Consider the following 27,888-nt stretch of genomic DNA (forward strand, 5'->3'; position numbering starts at 1 on the left):
TCGATTGAGTTTAGTTAGGATGCGAACTCACTATTCCATCCGAGCCAGGTAGAGCGTCCATTCGTCGCCATGACAACATATCCTCGAAGCCATCTCGGGTTCGTTTCTAACAAGTAAACACAGAGTTTCAAAACCCAGAGACTCAACATCGAGAGACTTCCAGGAATGCTTAAACAGACCAGACTGGGCATTGGGGGTTAATAAGAGATGTGAAAAAATCTTCCTTAGCTGTTAATTTTCTCAAAATCTGAAGGCACATCCTAGATTCGAGACAATGTCTTAAGTAGTTGAACATGTTATTACTCCAACCTTGTGAAAGTTACAAACTGACCCGTTTTCATTTTTTCTCAAAAATAATTGTATTATATTGAAGGAGTGCATTTGATTTGAAGGCCTGCACAAGCGGAGTTTGGTCGAGATACCCGATGACGTCTATCTACGCATGCGCTTAGCTAGGCAAAGTCGCCATGACGTCCCCTACAAAAGGGATCGGGGATTTCTATTGGAGAAGCAGTTTCTTCCTATCTTCATACTGTACTGTCTTTGATGTAACGTTTGTGAAAATGTTCAATTCCGTAACACAACATTCAAACCAATGATGCAAACATTGCATCCGTTTGGGTCCATAAATGCCAAATAGTTTGCGCATTTAGTGCAAGTGTGTACGACGCCTCTTCACCAAATAATTGTGTACAAATTGTAGTTTGACTTACATTTTACATTGACATTTTAGTAATTTAGCAGACGCTCTCATTCAGAGCGATTTACAGGAGCAATTATGGTTAAATGCTTTGCTCAAGTGCACATTGACAGATTGTTTCACCTAGTTGGCTCGGGGATTCGAATTAGCTGGCCCAACGCTCTTAAACGCTAGGCTATCTGCCGCCCCTCTTTAAGGTAGTCACGAGTTACCACAGACGTCATAAACCACGCCCATTTCTAAAATGTATCATCTTAGAACATGATTTTAAAACAAAACTGAATCATTTACATTACATTTAAGTCATTTGGCAGACGCTCTTATCCAGAGCGACTTACAGTTTTAGACTATTGATGTTAAACGATTGACTGTTGAGAGAAATCATATGGGAACACAGTTTGCAGGGTGTACTTACTGATGCATGTTTTGAAAAATCTGGAAAGAAAAGGCCCGTTGAACGTAGCAGAGTGACATGGCCAGCGTTTCTCCCGACAAAGGTCATGACATAGGAAGAACTCTGGATCCTATACTGATCCACGCAGACAGTCTGTGTGATCATCATGGACTTGTTTAACCACACTGCTAACCTTATGCCTAACCTTAAATTAAGAGCAAAAAGTAAATGTTAAGTTTTCTTGAATCTTTACAAATCAGCTAATTTTGATTTTGTGGCTGTAATAACTAGTGACAACACCAACTTTTCTTTGCCTTTCGTATTAGCTACATTATCCAATTTCCTCTGCTTTTGCATGACAAAAAATGCACATTAAGAAGTACAAGCAAAGATATTAGATGAAGGCTTCTATACGGTCTCTGGTGTATGTAACTTTACATACAGAAACACATTCATCACGCAGTCACAGTTGAAAATATTGCAATTTTATTAAAACCATACAAAGAGTAAATATATACAGTACCATTCAAAAGTTTGGACACACCAAGTCATTCAAAGGTTTTTCTTTATTTTGACTATTTTCTACATTGTACGGTAATAGTGAATACATAAAATCTATGAAATAACACATACTGCACCATGTAGTAACCAAAAAAGTGTTTAACAAAACAAAATATATGTTATATTTGAGATTCTTCAAAGAAGCCACCCTTTGATGACAGCTTTACACACTCTTAGCATTCTCTCAACCAGCTTCATGAGGTAGTCACCTGGAACGCATTTCAATTAACAAGTGTGCCTCGATAAAAGTTCATTTGTGGAATTTCTTTCCTTCTTAATGTGTTTGAGCAAATCAATTGTGTTGTGACAAGGTAGGGTTGGTATACAGCAGACCCTATTTGGTAAAATACCAAGTCCATATTATGGCAAGAACAGCTCAAATAATCAAAGAGAAACAACAGTCCATTATTACTTTAAGACATGAAGGTCAGTCAATCTGGAAAACTTTGAAAGTTTCTTCAAGTGCAGTCGCAAAAACCATCAACCGCTATGATGAAACTAGCCCGCATGAGGACTGCTACAGGAAAGGAGGACCCAGAGTTACCTCTGCTGAAGAGGATAAGTACATTATAGTTACCAGCCTCAGAAATTGCAGCCCAAATAAATGCTTCACAGAGTTCAAGTAACAGACATATCTCAACATTAACTGTTTAGAGGAGAATGCGTGAATCAGGCCTTCATGGTCGAGTTGCTGCAAAGAAACCACTATTAAAGGATACCAATAATAAGAAGAGACTTGCTTGCCAAGAAACACGAGCAATGGACATTAGACTGGTGGAAATCTGTCCTTTGGTCTGATGAGTCCAAATTTGAGATTTTTGGTTCCAATTGCTGTGTCTTTGTGAGCTACAGAGTAGGTGAACGGATGCTCTCCGCATGTGTGGTTCCCACCGTGAAGCATGGAAGAGGTGTGGTGGTGTGGGGGTGCTTTGCTGGTGACAATGTCAGTGATTTATTTAGAATTCAATGCACACTTAACCAGCATGGCTACCACAGCATTCTGCAGCGATACTCTATCTCATCTGGTTTGCGCTTAGTGGACAATGACCCAACACACCTCCAGGCTGCTTGAGGGCTATTTGACCAAGACGGAGAGTGATGGAGTGCTGCATCAGATGACCTGGCCTCCACAATCACCAAATCTCAACCCAAATGAGATGGTTTGGGATGAGTTGGACCGCAGGGTGAAGGAATAGCAGCCAACAAGTGCTCAGCATACATGTGGGAACTCCTTCAAGACTGTTGGAAAAGTATTCAAGGTGAAGCTGGTTGAGAGAATGCCAAGTGTGTGCAAAGCTGTCATCAAGGCAAAGGGTGGCTACTTTGAAGAATATATTTTGATTTGTTTAACACTTTTATTGCTTACTACATGATTCCATATTTGTTATTTCATAGTTTTGATGTTTTCACTATTATTCTACAATGTAGAAAATAGTAAAAATAAAGAAAAACCCTTGAATGAATAGGTGTCCAATCTTTTGACTGGTACTCTACATCATTTCAACAAAATTATTATTTCATTGATTTAATAATTCTAATATTTTTGTTAAGGAAAGTAAACTAGCCTATGTTTCTGAAGGACCTTGCCATGTCCCCCAGCCACTCCACTGCCCCCCCTCCCGTCACATCCCATCCGTGTCAGTGTTGTCACTTCCACTGCTGTTGTCCAGGACACACGGTTTGCATTCCTTGCATGTGGCCTTTGACCTCCGAAGGGCACGTTTCCTGTCGTTAAGGAATGAAATCATTATACTACCGTTCAAAAGTTTGGGGTCACTTAGAAATATCCTTGTTTTTTAAAGAAAAGCACATTTTTTGTCCATTAAAATAACATCAAATATGATCAGAAATACAGTGTAGACATCGTTAACATTGTAAATGACGATTGTAGCTGGAAACGGACGATTTTTAAAGGAATATCTACATAGGTGTACAGAGGCCCATTATCAGCAACCATCACTCCTGTGTTCCAATGGCACATTGCGTTAGCTAATCCAAGTTTATAATTTTAAAAGGCCAATTTATCATTAGAAAACCCTTTTGCAATTATGTTAGCACAACTGAAAACTGTTGTTCTGATTAAATAAGCAATAAAACTGACCTTCTTTAGAATAGTTGAGTATCTGGATTAAAGAAGCAATAAAACTGTCCTTTAGAATAGTTGAGTATCTGGAGCAACAGTATTTGTGGGTTCGATTACAGGCTCAAAATGGCCAGAAACAAAGAACTTTCTTCTGACACTCGTCAGTCTGTTCTTGTTCTGAGAAATGAAGGCTATTACATGTGAGAAATTGCCAAGAAACTAAAGATCTCGTACAACGCTGTGTACTACTATCTCCACAGAACCGCACAAACTGGCACTACCCAGGATAGAAAGAGGAGTGGGAGGCCCCGGTGCACAACTGAGCAAGAGGACAAGGACATTAGAGTGTCTAGTTTGAGAAACAGGCGCCTCACAAGTCCTTAACTGGCAGCTTCAATAAATAGTACCCGCAAAACACAAGTCTCAACGTCAACAGTGAAGAGGTGACTCTGGGATGCTGGCCTTCTAGGCAGAGTTCCTATGTCCAGTGTCTGTGTTCTTTTGCCCATCTTAATCTTTTCTTTTTATTAGCCAGTCTTCTGAGATATGGATTTTTTTGCAACTCTGCCATTTTTCTTTGCTTTTCTTTCAAAAACAAGGACATTTCTAAGTGACCCCAAACTTTTGAACGGTAGTGTGTGTGTGTATATATATATTTATTTATTTTTTTGCACAGAACATGATAACACAGGCAGCAGAAAAGTCACTTTACATCACTCCCATACATTACCCATTGCAGGGCATAGCAGTTTTACCCCTATGGAGACAATTTATGACAAAATACAGATACTGCATTTTCAGTAAATGTCCTTATGTGGTGTTCTCTAAAACATATAAACTTGCCAACCTTCTGTAGTAGAAGTTACACCTCTCTCTGGGCTTGCTGCAGTCTGAGGGCTCATCCTCTGATAAAGCCCTTTCCTGTCACGTGGAGCAAAGCAAAATACATATACAATACACAGTAACCATAAACTTCATATTATTTTCCTTTTTAAACTGAAATATGTTTTTCTTGGGGCTAAAATGTGAAATGTGTTCAATGCAGATAATTGAGGTTCAGTTGATGTTACTACTATAACAAGTGGCTTATTATATAATAAGAAAACCTCACAACCCCAGGCCAGCCACATGTGACCTAGTCAAAAGAAACAATTGAAGGTACTTACTCCTGAGATATTATCCTCCGGGGACCCTTCTGCACACAACGGGTGGACTTGCAAAGCAATGCACACATCATACTCCCCCGATGTCTGACATTGCAGGTCCCCATTACTAGCTGTGATAAAGATTTTTTTAAATGTAGTTAACAACATAGAATGTTGGGAGTTCAAAATGCATGGTGAAATCATATATCAAGCTAAGCTTATGATTACCATGAACACAAAAAGTATAACTTTTCTGATCATTGTTGAATTTTGTTGTTGTTGTGATTATTTGTCACTTGTCATAGACTTCTTGCCTTCGGTTAATGTATCTCTGCAGTCTTCCTCACTGGTCTGGCTTTTCTGTTGCAGAGAACACACGGAAAGAGAACACTCAATAAAGTGGGTTGCAGAGACAAGAAAACACTAGCTGCCAAAGTGGATGGATCATTGCAGGTCATTTGTAATAGAGGAAACACAGAGAGGTCAAAAGTAGAAGTAGAATTATTCAGATCCCTGAACATTGCAAACATAATGATACTGCATGGACAACATTTGTTGTAAATCAGGAAGCAAATTACATTTACAATATCAGCAAGGAAGCATTCTCAAAATATGACACCTGAGAGGGAAACCATAAATCGATATAAATACATTTCCAAAATCAATAGAATATCCTACGCTATCCTTTATAAACATTAAAAAAAAACAGAAACAAAGGCAAATTAAGATAGAATTGGAAAAGCTAGCAATGCCAGTTCAGTGATTCTGATGACATATTTTATGTTTGAGTTAAAAGACAGATCTAAATGGAAGTGGTTGGTGGAATCCATTCTCACATCATGTGGGGAGCAGGTGTCAATGTGAAGCCTGGTCTGTAGAGCCATAACCTCTGCCTCAGTCCGGAACAACTGGACCTGCAGCTCATCACAGCGCTCACCCAGCTCCCGAATCTGCTTCCGGTACTGGTCCTTCTCCTGGAGGCTCCGTGAATTCTCCTGGTGGTACTCCTCTCGAGAGGCGATGGCCTACCGCAAAACAAAAGCTTTGGTTTGCTTTGCTGTAATGTTTCATATGAAACAAATGGCAATGGTGCGGATGAGCTTCTGATCACAACCACACATATAGTCAACTTTTTTTTTAGCAAATAGAAGTCACCTCTTCTGGATGAAAGAAATAAGCAGTATGGGGTGAATCCTAACCTTCACTAATGATGAATTTTCACTTTGATGTAATTTGGAGACTAAATAAAGGGGAAGATAGGATTTCCCAAGACAGTGAGGTCCAAGAATCACAGTCCTAAAATCACACCATGATCACCTTGTCTCTCTCCCTGATAACCTCATCCATCTGTTTCAGGATGTCCTCCATTCGCTCACGATACATTTTTGCATCTTTCTTTGATGTTGTGCACTTCAACTCAAGAACCTCCTTCGCCTCCAAGTACTGCAAGAACAAATCAAACCTATATATTACAATTTGAACACCATAATTTGTGACATTGGAAGAGACCACTTGAACAATTTAACCTTGCACAATCAGCTATTCCAATGAATGAGGAACACGCTTGGGCAGATTACAAAAATAAGGAAATATATTCATCCTGATGCTCAAGATCATAATTTTTGAGGAAATAATATAATTTCTTTGGAATTTTTTGTTCCTCTTGCACTTGTGTTGAAAGAGCAGTTGAATAGCTTATATTTTAGAAATGCAAGGTAATTAGTAGTCTTCTCCTACAGCTATTCCTAAGCAGTGCTCAGTGCATCAGGCCATGATGTGTATGTACCCGATTCCGTAGTGCCTCAGCATCGTGCAGATCTCTGCGTAGGTTGTAGATGTTGTTGACCAGCTCCTGGTGCTGAGCCTGAGAGTGCTGCTTGTAGTCCTCTAGACTCTCAACGCTCAGCTTCTCTTGATCCAATGGGGCTGGAGCTGTCCCCTGCTGGAAGATATAGATTAATCCTGTCACACTACTCACTCAATCACATACACAATTCATTTTTTACACTACCGTACCGACATGAACAGTAACTGTGCTGGCTCATATGTTCTTTTCACGTTGTCCTTTTGAGCACAGTTCCAACAAACTATAGTGGATGCCTAACCAAGCCAGCACAACTTGGCTCGGCTTGGCTCAGTAATGAAAAATGGTACAATTCTGCGTCTGAACAATCACTTTATTTGTTTAGACATTTTTCTTGTGGTGCACAAAATGCCACTCCTAGCTATTATTCCAAAATGTGTCCAGTGCAGTGCAGTGTCCTTTTTATTTAACTGCATATCTAAACATTTCCTGAGAAATGATCACTGAAACAAAATCCCACTGCTAGCTGTTATTCCATTTTTTTCAAATTGTTGTCGACTGACTTTGTGCTGTTCTATGATGAATGTCTCAACATGTCTGGCTACAGAGGTCTTTCGATACTTAAAATGTAAACCAATAGTTAGTGGTTTGGTGTGTTTGGGTTTGCCAGAGCTGCAAGCCCCCCCCCCCGAACCTGATTGAGTAGAGATCAAACATACCTGAGCTGAGCTCTCCAGCTCCTGGATGCGCACTGTGAGCAGATCGTTGTCTCTCTGGAGCTGCCAAATCATGTCCTGACTGGGTCTCTTCTCAATGGCATTCTTCAGGTTCACAGTTTGCTTGCGTTGGATTTTCGAGTCACTCTCTGCCTTCATCAGACTGTGCTTCAGCTTTTCTATCTAGTGATCAATGAAAATCCCATCAAAACTGTTTTCGTTTTTGCCGATTGACTTTATGTTGTTCTATAACGAATGTCGCCACAGGTCGGACTACAGAGGTTTTCCTATACTGAATGTAAACCAATAGTTATTGTTTTTGTCATTAGTTGTTGTGTTTGGGTTTGCCAGAACTGCAACATCCCCCCATATCTCACCTCTAACTGCAGATCCCGGTTGGACATGAGAGCACTATTCTTCTCTTCGCTCAGCTTGGTTATGTTATGCATCAGGCTGTAGTTCTCATCCTTCAGGTGGCATACTACCTCCCATTGCTGGTCTCTCTCCTCCCTCATACACTGCACGCGCTCCTGCTGCTTCCGCAGCTCCCTCTCCTTAACCTGCTGCTGCCGTAAAGCGTCCTCCTGCGTGGCTGCAGCCCAAGTGGCCTCTTGTCTGCGCCGGCGTTCTTCCTGCAGGCCCTTCTGCAGACGTGTGACTTCACTCATCAAGAACTGAGTCAGTCCTGACTCACCCACCGTGTCTATGACGTCAGAGAGGACAGGATGTTTTTAGGATCAAATCCATTGTCATAGACACCAGCACTTTGAAAGATCCTGCCAAAAATTCTACCTACAGTATATCTTACACAAATACCTACAAGCTTGCATAATAGACACACAACATGTCTATAGAAACACGTCATGTTGTATAGCTACTCACCAACTAGTACAGAAAAGACCCGGGCAGGTTCTTTGCCAGTAATTTTGCGATACAATCGAGGATAGTCCAGCTCCAAGCTCTCGAGGAATGTCACATAGCCTTTGAGTCCAGTTCTTTGAAGAATATCCAATAGTACACCTGTGAACATGGATCTGAGGTTTATAAATACGGTACTGGTATGAATTTCAGGAGACTGTGGGCAAATTCCAGGTCATATTTATTTAGCAGATTATCACATCTCTTAATGCCTCAATTGATATATAGCAATCTCCTGAGAAGCAGTGTGCCTGCAATACAAACCTGGAATTCAACCAAATTATTGTAGTTCAAAGTAGAAAGTGTAACACTTGACCCTTTGTTTGCTCTATAACCTGAAATAGAGGACAGTGCCTTACCTACTTTGCGTTGGCGGATGACCAGACTGGGGTCATTGAATATCTGCTCCTCATCCTCACTGCTTAGCACCTTACAATGACGCAAGTAAGGAGTGATTCGCGACGGCTCAATGGTCTTTATCAGCAGCATTCTATAATCCTCCAGCTGGACCCAGCACTGCTCATCCTCCATATCTGACACACTCTGACTGTCAGTCATGATTGTCTCAGTGTCACTGTACGTTCAACAACTCCTTCACTAAGGGCTTATCAACTGGGAGCAAAATCTAGATGGTTAAGTGGTTCCAATCCAAATGTGGAACTGTTATGTGGAAATACTGTTTTATGACGCAAGAGTCAAGTTCCTTTTTGTAGAAGTCATTTCAGTTTTTTAATTTCCCCCATTTTGTGCCACAGTGTGCCGAGACAAACTCTTCAAGAAAATAATGTGCAATTGCCAGTGTGACAACATTAGTTCCTTCTTGAGTGGTTGTGAATAATCCTTTATTCTCAATAAACCAACACCAAATTATGGAGTGACAAGAGTATTGGCAGTAGTACACACCTCTTGTTTAAGGACTGTGAGGCAATGACTCAATCACTTCCTTCCCTCATTTGTTAAAAAAACAGTTCTGCTGATGAAACAGTATTACACTGACTTGATTACTGTAGTTTCTAAAGTTAAGGTACAATATATTTTCATTGTAAATAATATAGAAAACAGGATACTCGCCCACCAGGGAGAATATTGTTTATATTTTTTTCTTGAGAATTGACTGGTTTATATACACAATGTAATATTAATCTATTTAACCAGGGTTGCAAAATTCCAGTAACTTTCCCAAAAGTCCCAGCTTTTCCAGAAATCGTGGTTTGAGAATTCACAACATTCTGTTTATTCCGTCTTGATTCTGAAAATCTTTCAACCAGGACTTCTGGAAAACCTGACGATTTTGGGAAAGTTACCAGAATTTTGCATCACTCATGAAACTGCATAATCCTTTGGGCTAATAAATATTTGAATCCTTAGTTTGAGGCGTAAAAAAACTTTTGCATCCTGGCTAATAAACATTTATTCACAGGTAAGGTTCACCACTTTGAGGACATTTCTGGTCAAAAATAAAACAGTGACAGAATATGAGTTTTATAGCTAGTATTTTCTGCACAGATTTAAACTATTATGCACCATGAAAATGTCACCCTCAGTGACCACTGTGGTCTGCAAAAAAAACTGGTTGTTGGGAGTCGATCTGACGAATGTGCTCTGCAGATCCAATGTATACGCATTTATTAACAGAATGATTTATTACAAAATATGTACAGGTCAACATAATTATTCTTATACATTGTGTAAATAGTTCAATTATAAACAAAAACAAGTACAAATATGAACCATTCATTAAGTACAATTTCAACAGCAACTATACTGTAATGAGTGATGTCATAGATCCCTTTTTATGACCCTGACATCACAACAAAATTGGCAAGAACTTTTAAACACAAAAACCTGGTTTAACCCATAAGATGACACATTCCAAAACTATTCAAATTACTCCATGCCTAGGTCACTGCTTTTATTTCTTGTGGTGATTCCAGAGAAGAAGGTGGCAGGAGATCCTGTTCCATCAGTGCTTAGCAGAGGGGCCTGAGAAAAGAACATAAAGGCAGTGTATCGAACATAAGAAGGAGGATTGGTTTGAGACTGAACTCACCTGGAGTGTTGTTTGCTGTTCATACAAAGTATAGATCTGCATCCCTGGAGGGTTCCTGAAAGGTTCCTCCTCCACATCACTGTGGTCCGGGGTGGGAGACATGGGGAATTTGACTGGATTGATAGTAGCCAGAAGAGCAGGCATGGTGAAACAAGACAAGAAGCGAGCCTTCAGGAGGTGGTAGCCCGGGTTATGGATGAAACGCTCTGCCACGAGGCTCCGCACTGCCGCTACCTGTTGCTCCTCTTCCTGGTTCTCTTTCTCCTCTGGGTGCAGGACCATCATGGCACTAATTGCCAATGTCGTTTTACATTTCAGGAGACTCGACAGGGTATCCAGGCTGCTGACAAAGGGGGGAAGGTAGGGTAGAGTGACATCAAACTCCGGAAGCGCAATTCCATTCTTGCCATTCAACCACTCGCTCACTTTGGCCGGGTCCTCCATGAATATCAGGTTGGGATCAAACTGTATTACTTCTGGATTGCGGGGTGGAGGGACACGTTTAGGGGGATAAAGCTGCACGATTCGGAAGGCTCCCTGAGGGAATGAGGCTGGAAGAGAGCCTGGAGGGACGTTGAGGACGAAAGCCTGTGGCGGGCCAGTCTGTGGTCTGATGGGAGCCGAGATGACCGTGTTCTTGGGAACAGAGAGAACAGGTGACACTGCATTGAGCTGGGGACAAGTGGTTGCCACAGTCTGCAGGACTGGGTTAGTCATTCTCATGCTGTTCACTGGGTTGGTCATCCTTGGAGCAGTGTTGCTTATGAAGGTAGTGGAGGCGGAGGGAGAGGAAAAAACAGATGGGGAGGCAGTTCCCTGTGCTATGGATGATGCAGAGGGAGATGGGCAGACATGGGTCACATTGGAGGAGGCCTGTGCTGCAGCAGCATTTAGTGTTAGAGGGACTTGCTGGTTGATAATAACAGGTGATGGACAAGCAGGTGCAAAAGCATTTGCTGGTAGATTCTGAGGTGTCATCTGAATGCCAATACCACTGATTGGCACAAGTCCATCGCGCGTCAGGACCCAGGCAGTTTGTGGAGGGGACAGAATTATGTTAGAAAGTTGGCCAACCAGGTTTCCTTTGGGAGGACTTTGCGTACGGGCTTTCTTGCGGTTAGGCGACTGTTCCACTGACTTTTTTGCAATTGCAGCATCCTTGACCCCTTTGGGGGCCTGTGATTTCTCAGTTGGTTTGAGATTGCGTTTCTTTGCTGAAAGATTCCCATTTACCTGAACATTCACCCTGTCTATTATGATTGAGGATTGGACAGGAGCAGGGAGTATAGGTTGGCTGGGGGTTGAGGGTAAAGGTTGACCAGGGGTGGAAGGTATGGGTCGGCTGGGGGTAGAGGGTCCGGGTTGGGTAAGTGTAGAAGGCATGAGTTGTTGTCTGGAAGTTGGAGTGAATGGGACCATAGGATGTGGGGTGGACTGTACTACAGGCTGTCCAATGACAAAGGTCTGAGGGGTCATCATCACAAGTTGACTGTTCTGTTGCTGGCTGTTCTGCTGCTCGTTTCCCTTCCGTTTCAGCATACTGGCTACCGTTCTGGGACCATGCAGTTGCGTTGTTTTTTTCAATAAAGCTAGAATAAAGTAAATAAAAAAAGAGGCATTTATGTAAAACATAATTCACATATGGGTGTAATTACCACAATTATAAAAAAAATAATTTTACATTTAATATCAATGAATAGATTTGTTGTCTTTAAATACTTTGCAGTTGACCATCGCTGATCGGGGTGCTGAAGCTCTTAGCTAATTAATAAGTGATTTTTGGTGGCGAGAGCATGCAGAGAATGTAAGCAGGAAGTGACTGCCCCTCAGCCTCAAGTTTCTCAACTTTTGTAGTTTAATTTTTTTTGTCTTCAACGCGCAGGAAAGTAATGCACTGGTCTTCAAGTGCATAAACATCATAAAAGGGATCTGACAGAGGTCAATTCATCCACAAACACAATTGTATATACATTTTATAATGGCTGCATTTTCATACATTTTTTTAAATAACCACGAAGCCCATTCAAAACAGCATGGGAATCGATACGGAAGTAAAGGGGAAGTGGACACTTTCACAGGGTATGACATATTCAAGGCGATATACAAACATAATATGTTACCCTGTTTCGCTTCCCAAGATCTGTGTCCCGTGAGTACCGCCTGAAAAAGATAAAATGACATCACAATTGCTCTGTTCAATTGCTCTGTACAGTGCATTTGGAAAGTATTCAGACCCCTTTACTTTGTTATCTTACAGACTTATTCTAAAATGTATTAAAATTGTGTCCCCCCCCCAATCTATACACAATACCCCATAATGAAAAAGCAAAAACAGGTTGACATTTTTGCATTTTTTAAAGAAATATTACATTTACATAAGTATTCAGACCCTTCACTCAGTACTTTGTTGAAGCATATTTGGAAGTGATTACAGCCTCAAGTCTTCTTGGGTATGACGCTACAAGCTTGGCACACCTGTATTTGGGGAGTTTCTCGCATTCTTCTCTGCAGATCTTCTCAAGCTCTGTCAGATTGGATGGGGAGCATCGCTGCATAGCTACTATCAAGTCTCTCCAGAGATGTTCGATCGGGTTCAAATCCGGGCTCTGGCTGGGTCACTCAAGGACATTCAGAGATTTGTCTGATGATTTAATCAATTTAATCAATTTTAAAATAAGTCTGTAACGTAACAAAATGTGGAAAAAGTCAAGGGGTCTGAATGCACAGTAAGTAGCAATTATTATATAGATGCAAAAACCTAAAACTGTAAAGGTTTTAAAGTATGAGGACTTTTTGTTTATGGTGTAGTAAATTATACTCACTTGTTTGTTACGCATTTTAATTATCTGCTTACAGCCCCCAGCATCCACACGGAGGACCTGTTTCAGATTGCATTAGAAAATGCATAATATAAAATGTTCATATGATCAGGATCGGCTGACAATGGATTCAAAATATGGTATTATCAGTTAACCCTTTTCAGATTTTCTGGACTGAGGTTATGATGCATTAATTTGGTACCATAATAGCTAGTCATGTGCTCTTGATATGCCAATAAAGAACATATGTTGTAAAATGTGTTCCACTTTTCCTGTATGTAGCGTGACGTCATTCGTGTTTGTCTATCAGCATTAGAATACATGCCAGAATTTCTGCATAGGCCTAGGTGCTCGCCTCCATAAGAAAAACCCAACTAATATAATGGCATTATTGTGCTCATTCATATAAAAATGTTGCCCCCACTGGGTTCATTCCCTACCTGCAGAAAGAACAAGAACACTGGGGTCTTGGTGAGTCCAATGCTCTCTGATCTCTCTCGCACCATGTCAGCTACAAAAACAAGAGAAAGTAGGATCAATTTAGAGTCATATACACTGACTATATAAAACATTAAGAACCCCTGCTCTTTCCATGACAGACTGACCAGGTGAAAGTTATGATCCACTATTGATGTCACTTGTTAAACCCACTAAAAAGCAGTGCAGATGACGGAGGGTAGAGGATAGGGGTTAAAGAAGGATTTTTATGCCTTGAGACAGTTGAAACTGGTAGTAGGCGCCAGGCGCACCGTTGTGTGTCAAGAACTGCAACGCTTCCAGGTTTTTCATGCTCAACAATTTCCCGTGTGTCAAGAATGGTCCACCACCCAAAGGACATCCAGCCAACTTGACAACTGTGGGAAGAATTGGAGTCAACATGGGCCAGTATATGGGAATGCTTTCCACACATTGTACACCACCAGTCAAAAATTTTAGAACACCTACTCATTCAATGTTTTTTCTTTATTTGTACTATTTACTACATTGTAGAATAATAGTGAAGACAAACTATGAAATAATATATATGGAATCATGTAGTAACCAAAATAATGTGTTCAACAAATCAAAATATATTCTTAAAAATAGCCACCCTTTGCCTTGATGACAGCTTTGCACACTCTTGGCATTCTCTAAACCAGCTTCATGAGGCAGTCACCTGGAATGCATTTCAATTAACAGGTGTGCCTTCTTAAAAGTTAAAGCATTTCAGAAGGGAACGTTGATTTGTGACAAGGGGATGGGGGTGTTATACGGAAAATAGCCATATTTGGTAAAAGAACAAGTCCATATTATGGCAAGAACAGCTCAAATATGCAAAGCGAAATGACAGTCCATCATTACTTTAAGACATGAAGGCCAGTCAATACAGAAAATTTCTAGAACTTTGAACATTTCTTCAAGTACAGTCACAAAAACCATCAAGCGCTATGATGAAACTGGCTCTAATGAGGACCGCCACAGGAATGGAAGACCCAGAGTTAGAATGGGTCTCCCATTATCTAATGAGGATAAGCTCATTAGAGTTAATAGTATCAGAATTTGCAGCCCAAATAAATGCTTCAGAGTTCAAGTAACAGACATCTCAACATCAACTGTTCTGAGGAGACTGTGTGAATCAGGCCTTCATGGTTGAATTGCTGCAAAGAAACCACTACTAAAGGACACCGATAATAAGAAGAGACTTGCTTGGGCCAAGAAACACTAGCAATGGACGGACGTTAGACAGGTGGAAATTTGTCCTTTGGTTTGGTGTCTAAATTGGAGATTTTTGGTTCCAACCTCCATGTCATTGTGAGACGAGGTGTGCGTGTATGGATTATATCAGCATGTGTATTTCACACCGTAAAGCATGGAGGAGGTGTTATGGTGTGGGGGAATTTTGCTGGTGACATTGTCTGAGATTAATTTAGAATTTAAGGCAGACTTAACCAGCATGGCTACCACAGCCTTCTGCAGCGATACGCAGTCCCATCTGATTTGGGCTTAGTGGGACTATCATTTGTTTTTCAACAAGTCAATGACCCAACACACCTCCAGGCTGTGTAAGGGCTATTTTACCAAGAAGGATAGTAATTGAGTGCTGCATCAGATGACCTGGCCTCCACAATCCCTCCAACCTCAACCAAATTGAGATGGTTTGTGATGAGTTGGACTGCAGAGTGAAGGAAAAGCAGCCAACAAGTGCTCAGCATGTGGGAACTCCTTCAAGACTGTTGGAAAAACAGAGAATGCCAAGAGTGTGCAAAGCTGTCAATATTAAGAAGGTGCTCTTAATGCTTGGTATACTCAGTGTGTATATGGAGTTTAGCCAATGCGGTATACAGTGGGGCAAAAAAATATTTAGTCAGCCACCAATTGTGCAAGTTCTCCCACTTAAAAAGATTCATTTTCCTAACTTGCTACGTTAATTATCCTAACCTGCTACATAAATTCTCTTAACCTGCAATGTAAACATTAAACTGACCAGCGGTAATCCTGACTATGGCCGGTCTGACCAATAATGGAATGCTGATTTTACACCCATCACTGTTGAGCCACCCACTTCTTTTGCAACGCCCACTTTCAGACACATTCCAAGTATGCAGTTACCCATAGTTGGAGCCTCCCCTTGAGAAACCAAATTGAATCTGTCTAATAGGAGCTCAAACAGGTACAGTACATAAGCACTTGGCCCCTTCCAGGATTACACAATTACAATATTGGCAATTACAACCAATAAACTGGTTCTACATTGTAAAATACAATTTCCACATCCATTGTTACATTTACAGTAGGGCAAAAAGTATTTAGTCAGCCACCAATTGTGCAAGTTCTCCCACTTAAAAAGACGAGGCCTGTAATTTTCATCATAGGTACACTTCAACTACGACAGACAAAATGAGAAAAAAAATCCAGAAAATCACATTGTAGGATTTTTAATGAATTTATTTGCAAATTATGGTGGAAAATAAGTATTTGGTCACCTACAAACAAGCAAGATTTCTGGCTCTCACAGACCTGTAACTTCATCTTTAAGAGGCTCCTCTGTCCTCCACTCATTACTTGTATTAATGGCACCCGTTTGAACTTGTTATCAGTATAAAAGACATGTCCACAATCTCAAACAGTCACACTCCAAACTCCACTATGGCCAAGACCAAAGAGCTGTCAAAGGACACCAGAAACAAAATTGTAGACCTGCACCAGGCTGGGAAGACTGAATCTGCAATAGGTAAACAGCTTGGTTTAAAGAAATCAACTGTGGGAGCAATTATTAGGAAATGGAAGACATACAAGACCACTGATAACCTCCCTCGATCTGGGGCTACACGTAAGATCTCACCCCGTGGGGTCAAAATGATCACAAGAACGGTGAGCAAAAATCCCAGAACCACACGGGGTGACCTAGTGAATGACCTGCAGAGAGCTGGGACCAAAGTAACAAAGCCTACCATCAGTAACACACTACGCCGCCAGGGACTCAAATCCTGCCAGACGTGTCCCACTGCTTAAGCAAGTACATGTCAAGGCCCGTCTGAAGTTTGCTAGAGAGCATTTGGATGATCCAGAAGATTGGGAGAATGTCATATGGTCAGACGAAACCAAAATATATAACTTGTTGGTAAAAACTCAACTTGTCGTGTTTGGAGGACAAAGAATGCTGAGTTGCATCCAAAGAACACCATACCTACTGTGAAGCATGGGGGTGGAAACATGCTTTGGGGCTGTTTTTCTGCAAAGGGACCAGGACGACTGATCCGTGTAAAGAAAAGAATGGGGCCATGTATCGTGAGATTGAGTGAAAACCTCCTTCCATCAGCAAGGGCATTGAAGATGAAACGTGGCTGGGTCTTTCAGCATGACAATGATCCCAAACACACCGCCCGGACAACGAAGGAGTGGCTTCGTAAGAAGCATTTCAAGGTCCTGGAGTGGCCGAGCCAGTCTCCAAATCTCAACCCCATAGAAAATCTTTGGAGGGAGTTGAAAGTCCATGTTGCCCAGCAACAGCCCCAAAACATCACTGCTCTAGAGGAGATCTGCATGGAGGAATGGGCCAAAATACCAGCAACAGTGTGTGAAAACCTTGTGAAGACTTACAGAAAAAGTTTGACCTCTGTCGTCGCCAGCAAAGGGTATATTACAAAGTATTGAGGTAAACTTTTGTTATTGACCAAATACTTATTTTCCACCATAATTTGCAAATTCATTAAAAATCCTACAATGTGATTGTCTGGATATGTTCTCATTTTGTCTGTCATAGTTGAAGTGTACCTATGATGAAAATTACAGGCCTCTCATCTTTTTAAGTGGGAGAATTTGCACAATTTAGCGGCTGACTAAATACTTTTTTGCCCCACTGTATGTCTGAATGTTCCAAGAGTGCCACTTTTCTCCTCCATAGCTGTTGCTAAGTGATAACTGAAGCTTCCGCATTGTGCTGTTTATTTGCAATTTGTTGACATCACAACACAGTACAGACTTGGATACAGATTACCCCGAATGCTAATCAATAAAAACATGTTACATTTGCAGCTCTGTGTTGCTTGTTTACCGTGGGTAATTTCAGAGGGAACCATCAGAGGCACTCTCGTATTGTTACATCACCAACATGTATAGAATAAAGGCGCTAACGTAGCAGCCATTTTAAAACCTGGCCAAGCTACCACCATACCCCGTTCAAAGGCAATTCAATCTTTTGTCTTGCATATTCCCCCTCTGAATAGAACACATACACAATCCATGTCTCAATTATCTTGAGGCATCAAAATCCTTCTTTAACCTGTCTCCTCCCCACGGACTGAAGTGGATTTAAGAAGTGATATCACTTAGGGATCATAGCTTTAACCTGGTCATTCTACGGCATGGAAAGAGCAGGTATTCGTAATGTTTTGTACACTTACTGTATATAACTCTGGGTCAAGTCCTTGGTTCAGTCTTCCAAAACCCATTATTTAACAACAAGAACGCTCATTTTACTTATCTGCAAGTGAGAGAAGTTAGGATGTATTACCTGTGACAACTCATAAAGTACCTTCACTGAGCTTGTTTGAAGAGATTGGTGGGGGCATAAGCACATTGCCCACCCAGGGAGTGACTGCCAACTGAAGGGAATAGTTGAGAGTGGTGTCGGTTTCACTGTTGGCAGAGGAGTACTTTTGCCTTGAGCAATTGTGGGGCGTCCCCTGGTCGCTGCTTGTAGACCCACTGTTTTTCTGCAGACATGTACAGTACAAGTCAAAAGTTTGGACACACCTACTCATCCAAGGGTTTTTCTTTATTTTTTTACATTGTAGAATAATAGTGATGACATCAAAACTATGAAATAACAAATCAAAATATTTTTTAGATTTGAGATTCTTCAAAGTAGCCACCCTTTGTCTTGATGACAGCTTTGCACACACTTGGCATTCTCTCAACCAGCTTTATGAGGAATGCTTTTCCAACTATCTTGAAGGAGTTCCCACATAGCACTTGTTGGCTGCTTTTCCTTCACTCTGTGGGTCAACTCATCCCAAACCATCTCAATTGGGTTGAGGTCGGGTAATTGTGGAGGTCAGGTCATCTGATCCAGCACTCCATCACTCTCCTTGGTCAAATTTCCCTTACACAGCCTGGTGGTGTGTTGGGTCATTGTCCCGTTGAAAAACAAATGAAAGTCCCACTAAGCGCAAACCAGATGGGATGGCGTAATGCTGTGGTAGCCATGCTGGTTAAGTGTGCCTTGAATTTTAAATAAATAACAGAGAGCGTCACCAGCAAAGCACCCCCACGCTTCACGGTTGGAATCACACATGCAAAGATCTTCCGTTCATCTACTCTGCGTCTCACAAAGCCACGGCGGTTGGAACCAAAAATCTCAAATTTGGAATCAGACCAAATGACAGATTTCCACCAGTCTAATGTCCATTGCTTGTTTTTCTTGGCCCAAGCAAGTCTCTTCTGATTGGTGTCCTTTAGTAGTGGTTTCTTTGCAGCAATTCAACCATGAAGGCCTGATTCTGAACTGTTGATGTTGAGATGTGTCTGTTACTTGCACTCTGTGAATAATTTATTTGGATGCAAGCTGAGGTCCAGTTAACTCTTATCCAGGTCTTCCATTCCTGTGGCGGTCCCCACGAGAGCCAGTTTCATCATAGCACCTGATGGTTTTTGCGACTGCACTTAAAGAAACGTTCAAAATTCTTGAAATTTTCTGCATTGACTGACCTTCATGTCCTAAAAGTAATGATGGACTGTCGTTTCTCTTTGCTTATTTGAGCTGTTCTTGTCATGATATGGACTTGGTCTTTTACCAAATAGAGCTATCTTCTGTATACCACCCCTACCTTGTCACAAAAAAACTGATTGTCTCAAAATCATTAAGGAAAGAAATTCCACAAATTAACTTTTAACAAGGCACACCTGTTAATTGAAATGCATTCCGGTTGACTACCTCATGAAGCTGGTTGAGAGAATGCCAAGAGTGTGCAAAGCTGTCATCAAGGCAAAGGGTGGCTTATTTGAAAAATCTCAAATATGAAATATATTTTGATTTCTTTAACACTTTTTTGGTTACTACATGATTCCTATGTGTTATTACATAGTTTTGATGTCTTTATCATCACTACAATGTAGAAAAAAAGTAAAAAATAAAGAAAAACCCTTGAACCCGTGACTACCTCATGAAGATGGTTGAGAGAATGCTATGAGTGTGCAAAGCTGTCATCAAGGCAAAAGGTGGCTACTTTGAACAATCACAAATATATGTTGATTTGTTTAACACTTGTTGGGTTACTACATGAGTCGGTAGTTTAGATGTCTTCACTTATTCTACAATGTAGAAAATAGTAAAAATAAAGAAAAACCCTTGAATGAGTAGATGTGTCCAAACTTTTGACTGGTACTGTACATAGAAAACAGAAGACACACAATACAGGCTTTGCGAGGAGAAGACCTCTGTATTAACAAAGCTCAATTTCCATCATCGATTGAGCTAGATAGGCTATGCAACGAAACCTTAGAGCACACAACTATTTTAACACACTGTTCTTACCTAGATTCAAGCTTTTACTATATTTATTTGTATGAAACAATAGGATTTATTGATGGATTCTCATAATCAAACTTTATCAACATTTCCTTTAAAAAATATATCTAATTTTCACTAAATCTATTCTGACAAATGAACAAAAATGTATCCACTGGAATCATATTTGTTTGGGATAAAAAGCAATTGAAACACGTGTTCTACCACATAAAGAGAGGCTAAATGAAAATATTTTTGTAATTTTTGAGGTTCACCTGGCAACTTACATGTTTTGTGGCATTTGTTTTCTTCCAAGTGATCAGGTTCCTCACCTCTCCATAGCATACCTGGAGCATAGCCAGGTCACTGTTGCAATCCTTTAGAAGGAACACATACAGAGAATGTTGCATGCTCAAAGCAGGAATCAATCGGTTAGCCAGCTAACTTTCTACATATTCTAAAATAAGAATCATATATTTCTGAGTTCATAAACAAAGAGACTCACTTTAAAATGAGCTACACGGCTGATGAACGATTGAATGTTTATTAAATGTTTACTGTCTCGTGATCCCATTTTGTGATACATTCAGATTAACTTAATATGTAGCTATGGTTACTGATACAGATCTAGTCTCTGCTTTATGATGGTGGTATTTGGGAACAAAATGACAATGGTTGCACTCATTTTCGGTTGACAACTTCATATAGGCCGGTCTAGGGATGGGTGTTCAAAATCTGCATACGCTATACACATAATGGTGCAACGAATCACATGACTCTTAATAAACAAATGCTGGTACCTTCTTTGCCAGGATTGGGGGGTTTTGTCCAATGACAGTGGCAGCAGGCTCGCCAAAGCGGTCCAGGACGGTGGAGCGGACCACCATGAACTTGCGTGCTGCGGCCTGGCTGTCCGTCGCTGCCTGCTCTTGAGTTGTGTACTTGCTGGGCCATTCAACCATCACACTCCTCACCATCCCTTCAAACTGCTTCTCTCGCATGGGGATCCATTGCTCCATGTCTGGTTGGGTGTAGTCTTCAAAAATGTCACTTTCCTGATCAGATCCGTACAGTTCAAAGAATTTCTGTTTCTTCTCGTCGTCACTGTCCATAAATTCCATCTTGACGCTCTCCTCTTCATCGGCGCTTGAGTGCACATCATTGTCTAGCCTCTTCAGTCTACTCTTTATGCTCCTCACAGCCACTGCCTTTCTGCTCTGCAATCCTCTTCTACTTCTGTCCCTCCGAGGTCTGGACTGTTTACAAAAATAAGAGAGTAATTAACTGTATGTTCAGTGTTACAGACTGAGTTGAGAAGGACAATAAGGCTACATAGTCAACACTCACCTTGTACCCTGTCATTCTCCTCCACTGTTGAAGGACCTGGCTGTCAATTCTGTTAGGCATTTCAGCAGCTATCTTAGCCCATTTACCTATAGAAAAGGACAAAATAAACTGTTAGACCTGATTATCAAGAAAGGTAACCCGATTCTTTTGATATAGTTTCTATGCGAGTCAGCTTTCTATAGCAGTTCCTACATCCATATTTTTCCACCAATTGTCGGAGTTGCGCTTTTTCCTCCTCGTCAAATGGCCCCTTCTTCACATTCCCAATCAGGACGTCCACATACCTACAGAATGAAACAGCGGTTTGTCAGTAACCGTATATTCTAATTAAGGCCGAGGGGTGTAGTATATGGCCAATATACCACGGCTAAGGGCTTTTCTTACACACAACGCAACGCGGAGTGCCTGGATACAGCCCTTAGCCATGGTATATTGGCCATATATCAAACCCCTGAGGTGCCTTATTGCTATTATAAACTGGTTACCAACGTAGAGCAGTAAAAATATGTTTTTTGTCATACCGTGATATGCGATCTGATATACTATGGCTGCAGGGTCTAAAATGAACACCCCGCCACCTGCGGGTAGATTTTGGCATTGGAGTGTAAGATGTCTATTTCACCAGCCATGTTGGCGGGTGTTCAGGGCTCCACAGTGCGAGCATTTCACTCGCATTTGTGAATAAAAAGTCAAGTATGATCACATTTATGGTCAAATAAACGCTGCAGTAGCTGTTTAAGGTATTTCTGCCGTTTAGTTTCATAGCTGATAAATTAGTCGCACATAGTCAAACTACGAATCCTACACAGCCTATTGCACTTCGAGCTGCAACACTGCCTGGCTGGGGGCTGTGCGCATGTTAAGAGCTGAGTGACAGATTCATTTTTAAAAGCGCTGCGCACAGGCATAAAAATTGGTATAATTTACTTGAAACCAAAATCTACTGAAGTGAGATTTTGTCCTTGTGTTTCTTGGCCATTTACATCGTTTTGTTCACAAGCTAGGCTGTTTTTCTATGTTTGAGTTTCAAATACTAGGGAAGAGAAGACAATGCTTCTACTATTCACTCTCACAGGCACAAACATGACTGGAGTCGCACTACCATGGTAACCTAATTTTTTGTCTCATCTGTGATATTTTGGTTAAAAAGACCCCGGTCACAAAAAAATTATGAAATTAAACAATATACCACGTTACATCTTACTAGTAATACATTTGTTTTAGAAACATTACAAAGCATGTTCATACTTTTTTTTGTGTTTTTGTTGGTGTAATTTTAGCAGAATTTTTTAAATATTTTGTCTGAAACACATATTTTGTCTGATAACACATTGAGTCGTCATAACAGCTACATAACTTGTCATAATATGGTCATAACACTTATATTTAGACCTGTTGTGACTATTTTGCATTATTTTATGGAAGGTTATGCCACATACATAATAGTGTGAAAACCCACAAAACCTACCAAACATGGCAAAACATTCCATTTCACCATAGCCTACTTGTCAATAATATGTTTGCTATAAAACATTTTCTGAAATTGACCATATTAAATTATCATTGTAATTGCGTACAAATTGATGTCAGACATGCACCTATCCCAATGCGCTGTTACTGATGACTGGGATGAATGCAGGAGCAGGACTAGAGACCCTCTTTTTGACTGACATGTACGTGATGACTGACATTGACTGATGAAGGGCATGTACGTGATAAGCCAGATAGGCCTATATATGATTATGATGATCATAATGCTTCTTGACAGGGTCAAAGTGTATTTTCTTAGTACAAGTAAAGAGACACAGGATGGTCATTATACTTCATCATGATGTGTATTCTCTGCAAGTTATTTAAAATATGATGGAACAAAAAGTGACTAAATAATTCATTAAAACAAAGGACTTCAGAAACAAACTTTCAAACTAACGGAAACTTCTCGGCAGGGAAAAAAACCATTTGCATAAATGTGGGTTTTCACACTCTTATGTAGGCGTCATAACCAGCCATAAAATAACACAATGTCACAACAGGTGTAAATATATGGGTCATGACAGTGTTATGACCCTATTATGGCAGGTTATGTCAACTGTTATGACATATGACATGCTATGAGTGTGTAATAACGTGTTGACGCTGGGTTTCAAGTAATGTGTAACCAAAAAATCTGAGTGGCTGGTAGATATTTTTGATCTACCTGGCACAGTGGCTGGTGGACCACCAAAAAATGTCATGCCCTGCATGGCTGTCAGCCAATCAGCATTCAAAGCTCGAACCACCCAGTTTATAATACTTTTTCAAGTTTGAGTTAACTTGAATAGGGTGGCCATCAGGGAGACTTTCAGCGAACGTCGTGAGAGTTTGGTCAATGCGTTGGCTCTATCGAGCAGAGTCAATAGAAGTCTTCACCTGTCCCTACACTGGCTATCATTTCTGCCAGGCACATCCTGACGCATCTTCCACCAGTTCCCCACCCCGTGTTTAGCCACTGCTCTCAGTAGCATCTGCAACAAACAAAAATCAGAGCACAACTTATATTATCAAATATTTATACTGTACATATGGGGACATCACAACATTTCCCGGGAACAGATTAGATGAAGCTAAAGATACTATTCCCAACAAAAAAAGCCAAAAGCCCTCCTGCCCATACCTCATCTTCTTCTTTAGACCAATGGCCTTTCTTGAGGGTGGGGTCCAGAACCTGAGTCCACCGATACATCAGCTGGCATGAATCCCGGCCCTCCATGAAATAGGAGACTGGAGTACAACAGAAATCATGGAGCTGAATTCCCAGAACCCAACATATGATGCACTACCATGACAAGCTACAGTATTTTGTATTGAACAAGCACTTTTTCTGAAGAGAAATCAGTAGAGTAGAGCAGTGGACAGTACCTTGAGAGCTTTGCATTTATATTTACATTTTAGTCATTTAGCAGAACTCTTATCCAGAGCGACTTACAGTAGTGAGTGCATACAATTTCATCAGTTAACGCTCCTACTGGAGCCTTACAAAGATGGGTACATAAGCTGGGGACAACAATAACAACTGTCATCGATGTGCACCAACAATAACATAGATGATGAGTAAAAGCCAGGGTGTACATTGGGTGGTGGGGACTTACTCTGGGTGTAAGGGATGTAGTTCCCTATCCGCATCTTCTCCACCAGCTCTCTAAGGATGTCGTCCTCCACTCCGCACCACATCCTCCTCTTGAAGTCGGTGCAGATGTAGCGTTGGTATGTCTGGAGACACATGAAGGCTGTCCTGTTGGTCTGTGTGTGACAGACAGAGGAGAGGACATTAGTTAAGAATGGACAAACCTGAATAGTTTACACATTCAAAGAAATTGGTCATGTTAGGATGTTCAGGGAATTACACTTGACCTACCTACAACCGAGAAACCTAACGGTTCAGTATCAGGTACTTCGCTCTAAACAAAGTACAATCAATCAATCAATCAAACTGTACAAATCAGGACTAGAAATATCACCTATGGATCCCACTGATAGGAGAGCGTAACAATCATGAGGCTATTTGACCAATACTGTCTGGTCTTACCCCAAGTTTATCAGCAATCTGATCCCAGTTGTGGTGCCCATATTTCACAGCAACTTTCTTGAGCATCTCAATTTCATCTTCCTTCCAACTGGCTTTGTTAATGGAGGGATGCAGGTAGTTCTGCCAAAAGCTTTTTATGTCCTCAGCTTCACGGATGCCTTCAAACTGGATAGGAATAAGATGTTAGCATCAACATTAAAGCCTTTTTAGCAATAGCAAAACAAACACATGAATGGAGGAGAAGACAGCAGTTACTCGACCCACATCAATATTGGAAATCTTTTGCCAGTCATGGTCATCATAGCGGCCACCCATCAGCTCATCCTCCTTCAGTGCACTGCAAGGGAAAGCAGATCCGGCAACAGTTATATAGAAATGGTTAGACTCAGGAACCACAAAAGGAGTTGGAGTCCATGAACATTACAATACATATGGATTAAACAATTCAATCTCTTCATGTAAAGTGAGAACAAACACAAAACAGACATGTCTGACAAGATAACCAGTGTCATCTTGGAATTAATAGGCTAGATTGTTATTTCCTGTAAAATAGTTATGATGGTAATCACCTGATGGCCTCAATGTCCTTTTCAATTTCAGTGATTTGTTTCCGCAGGATTAGCTTTTCCATGTCTTCAGCTTTGGCCATTTTCTGTGTAAGGTATTCAACCCTTTGAGACAAAATCATGTCATTCATGTAGGCCAATTTGTTAACACCAATCCTAAAAATGTTTACCTACATTTCATAAACCCTATGTAAAAATCTGAAGTTTTGCTCCTGTGATTTTCAAAATGTAGCAAATAAGACATTCCCATTATCAAAAGATACCATTCAGGGGAAAACAATCACCCTTTACTTACTTGGACAGCTTGGGCTGTATCATGCGTTTCATGCTGTCTTTGACCACAGCATTTATCAGCAGAGTCTTCTGCCACCCCTCCCCTGAAAAATATTTAAAGTCACTCTCCGATAATGGTGATGTCAGTTAACAAGGATGCAAGGAGCACTAAGGTCTAACAATTATTATTTTTAGGCTCACATTTTTTCATCTTGATGTCGTGAGTAGGTGTGATTCTTTTACTCATCTTCTCCCTGGTTTCTGGATTAGCGGGTGGGCCCTGTGGGAATTAGAGAGGCAATGTAAAATCATGTAGGTATAACCCCTTGACCATGCTCATATTGTACTGAATCAGAACTCATCCCTACCAGAAATGTGACTTTATCTCTGAAATAGGGCTTCAGAAAGCTCCCCAAGAAAAGCTTCAGTGTGGGTTCTCCAGATGTGGTAGCCTGGGGATTTCCTGTGCCAGATAGCTGAGACATAATCTCTTTCTGTTGGGAAAAACAAAAAAAAATATTACATCGCGTGGACATTGCACAGCTCAGAGCAAAAACTTGAAAAGATTAATTGAACAGATTTCAGACTGCACCTTTAAGAGGAGCTGTGGGCTATTAGTTATTGGTCTCTTACTTGTTGATGTTGATTGTCTGTTAACAGTTGTTCCAGGTACTCTAATTTCTCTTTCAACACTTCCTGGTAAACCAGGTTAATTTGCAGACATGTATCTGTGTTGTGGGGTAGGTCCAGCTCCTCAGCACTGTCCTCTTCGCTCTACCAAACATGGGAGAAAGGAGAGTGCAAGGCCATGTTACAGTAACCTTATATCATGTAACAAACTGAAAACTGGAGTGCTGGAATTGTGAAAATGCTAATCAATACTAACCAATTCTGTTGAACTTCCTTGGCCATCCACATCTGTTTCAATACATTATAAAAGAGGTCACACTCACTCCCGGTATAAATGTATACTAGCAGGAAAACTTAAATCCCTGAAACAATGAATAACCTGTTGAAACAACACAAGGCAAGGGCCTTGGCTACCTGACAGAATCTCAGCATTAAATGCATCTGGACCAAGAGTGGACTCCAACTCTTCAATCTCCCTCTGTATTCTCTCCCGCTCTGCCTCCAGGTTCCCCGGAGAACCCTAGAAGAGTAGGTTGACATTATTTCTCAAATCCCCTGAAATAAATCATGGTCACAAGGTAATATTGGTGATGTCAATAAGTCTTACCAAATCTTCTGGTGGAGAAGCATTGTCGTCTGAGCCATCATCTGACAGCAGTGAAAACAAATAACAGATTTAAGAAGCATGCCAAGGAGTTTTGAAAACTAAATTGTATTCTATGATTAGTGCAGGAGTCAGGGTGTCCTCTCTATACAAGCCCACTGCAACAATGTTTTAACATGCTTTAGATACCAACCAGATGCACAACTGTCTGAAGATAGAAGTTCAATGCCGGAATTGCTTTCGGGTCCAAGGTTTTGCTCCAGCGCAAAAATCTGGCGTTCGATTATCTCCCTCTGCGCAAGAAGGTCATCCGAGGACATAATGAATGAGGCACCTTTTAAAAACAATGGGTAATGAATGATAACAAAACCAGGGATCAGCTAACAGCACAAAATACACTGAAAATACAGTAGCTAGCTAGTTAAGTTAACCTAAACATTACACTAGTTTCAACATAGCTACATAGCTGTTAGTTTTTCTTTAAGAAGCCCTCCTGTTTTCCACTCGTTACCTGTATAAAAGACACCTGTCCACACACTCAATCAAACAGACTCCAACCTCTCCACAATGGCCAAGACCAGAGAGCTGTGTAAGGACATGAGGGATAAAATTGTAGACCTGCACAAGGCTGGGATGAGCTACAGGACAATAGGCAAGCAGTTTGGTGAGAAGGCAATAACTGTTGGCGCAATTATTAGAAAACGAAAGAAGCTCAAGATGACGGT

At 40.9% G+C, this 27,888-nt stretch overlaps 3 protein-coding genes across 4 annotated transcripts in view; 1 reads left to right on the forward strand and 2 right to left on the reverse strand.

The window, feature by feature from the left end:
• LOC135524064 (serine/threonine-protein kinase Chk2-like) overlaps positions 1 to 27,888 on the forward strand; it is a 63,850-nt gene that overhangs the window by 9,024 nt on the left and 26,938 nt on the right. The gene's annotated exons all lie outside the window — the stretch shown is intronic.
• card9 (caspase recruitment domain family, member 9) lies at positions 1,558 to 8,970 on the reverse strand. 2 transcript variants are annotated; one of them, XM_064951012.1, is made up of 11 exons: positions 8,681 to 8,970; positions 8,286 to 8,423; positions 7,781 to 8,106; positions 7,407 to 7,586; positions 6,670 to 6,822; positions 6,201 to 6,326; positions 5,720 to 5,908; positions 5,198 to 5,243; positions 4,905 to 5,014; positions 4,586 to 4,659; positions 1,558 to 3,380 (listed from the first exon to the last, which is right to left on the reverse strand). In XM_064951012.1, exons 1-11 carry the CDS (start codon positions 8,877 to 8,879, stop codon positions 3,278 to 3,280), a joined length of 1,644 nt encoding a protein of 547 aa, XP_064807084.1. In that variant the 5' UTR covers positions 8,880 to 8,970; the 3' UTR covers positions 1,558 to 3,277. The 2 variants fall into 2 exon arrangements, with proteins under 2 accessions (XP_064807084.1, XP_064807008.1); XM_064950936.1 differs by having other exon boundaries at positions 6,670 to 6,825; positions 8,681 to 8,969.
• Positions 9,931 to 27,839, reverse strand: LOC135524005 (snRNA-activating protein complex subunit 4-like). The gene is made up of 24 exons (XM_064951137.1): positions 27,357 to 27,839; positions 27,167 to 27,207; positions 26,974 to 27,079; positions 26,816 to 26,847; positions 26,563 to 26,703; positions 26,298 to 26,423; positions 26,131 to 26,209; positions 25,952 to 26,033; positions 25,660 to 25,761; positions 25,355 to 25,427; positions 25,091 to 25,255; positions 24,654 to 24,804; positions 24,179 to 24,285; positions 23,935 to 24,029; positions 21,718 to 21,809; positions 21,526 to 21,611; positions 20,979 to 21,434; positions 20,466 to 20,555; positions 18,205 to 18,385; positions 13,631 to 13,701; positions 13,194 to 13,250; positions 12,492 to 12,531; positions 10,372 to 11,960; positions 9,931 to 10,304 (listed from the first exon to the last, which is right to left on the reverse strand). Exons 1-24 carry the CDS (start codon positions 27,481 to 27,483, stop codon positions 10,209 to 10,211), a joined length of 4,185 nt encoding a protein of 1,394 aa, XP_064807209.1. The 5' UTR covers positions 27,484 to 27,839; the 3' UTR covers positions 9,931 to 10,208.

This window comes from Oncorhynchus masou, chromosome 1, assembly GCF_036934945.1.
Source record: "Oncorhynchus masou masou isolate Uvic2021 chromosome 1, UVic_Omas_1.1, whole genome shotgun sequence".
NCBI lineage: Eukaryota > Metazoa > Chordata > Actinopteri > Salmoniformes > Salmonidae > Oncorhynchus > Oncorhynchus masou.

Bases quoted from the DNA above. Each gene is read 5' to 3' on its own strand.
- card9 (XM_064950936.1), bottom strand. From the start codon at position 8,879: ATGACTGACAGTCAGAGTGTGTCAGATATGGAGGATGAGCAGTGCTGG. The intron at 5,909-6,200 runs GTGATCATGGTG...GTTTTGCGGTAG, and splicing joins TTATCAGGGAGAGAGACAAG to GCCATCGCCTCTCGAGAGGA. The intron at 5,015-5,197 runs GCAAGAAGTCTA...TCTTTATCACAG, and splicing joins CAGAGATACATTAACCGAAG to CTAGTAATGGGGACCTGCAA.
- LOC135524005 (XM_064951137.1), bottom strand. From the start codon at position 27,483: ATGTCCTCGGATGACCTTCTTGCGCAGAGGGAGATAATCGAACGCCAG. The intron at 24,805-25,090 runs GTAAGACCAGAC...TGTCACACACAG, and splicing joins AGATTGCTGATAAACTTGGG to ACCAACAGGACAGCCTTCAT. The intron at 20,556-20,978 runs GTACCAGCATTT...TTCCTTCTAAAG, and splicing joins CCCCAATCCTGGCAAAGAAG to GATTGCAACAGTGACCTGGC.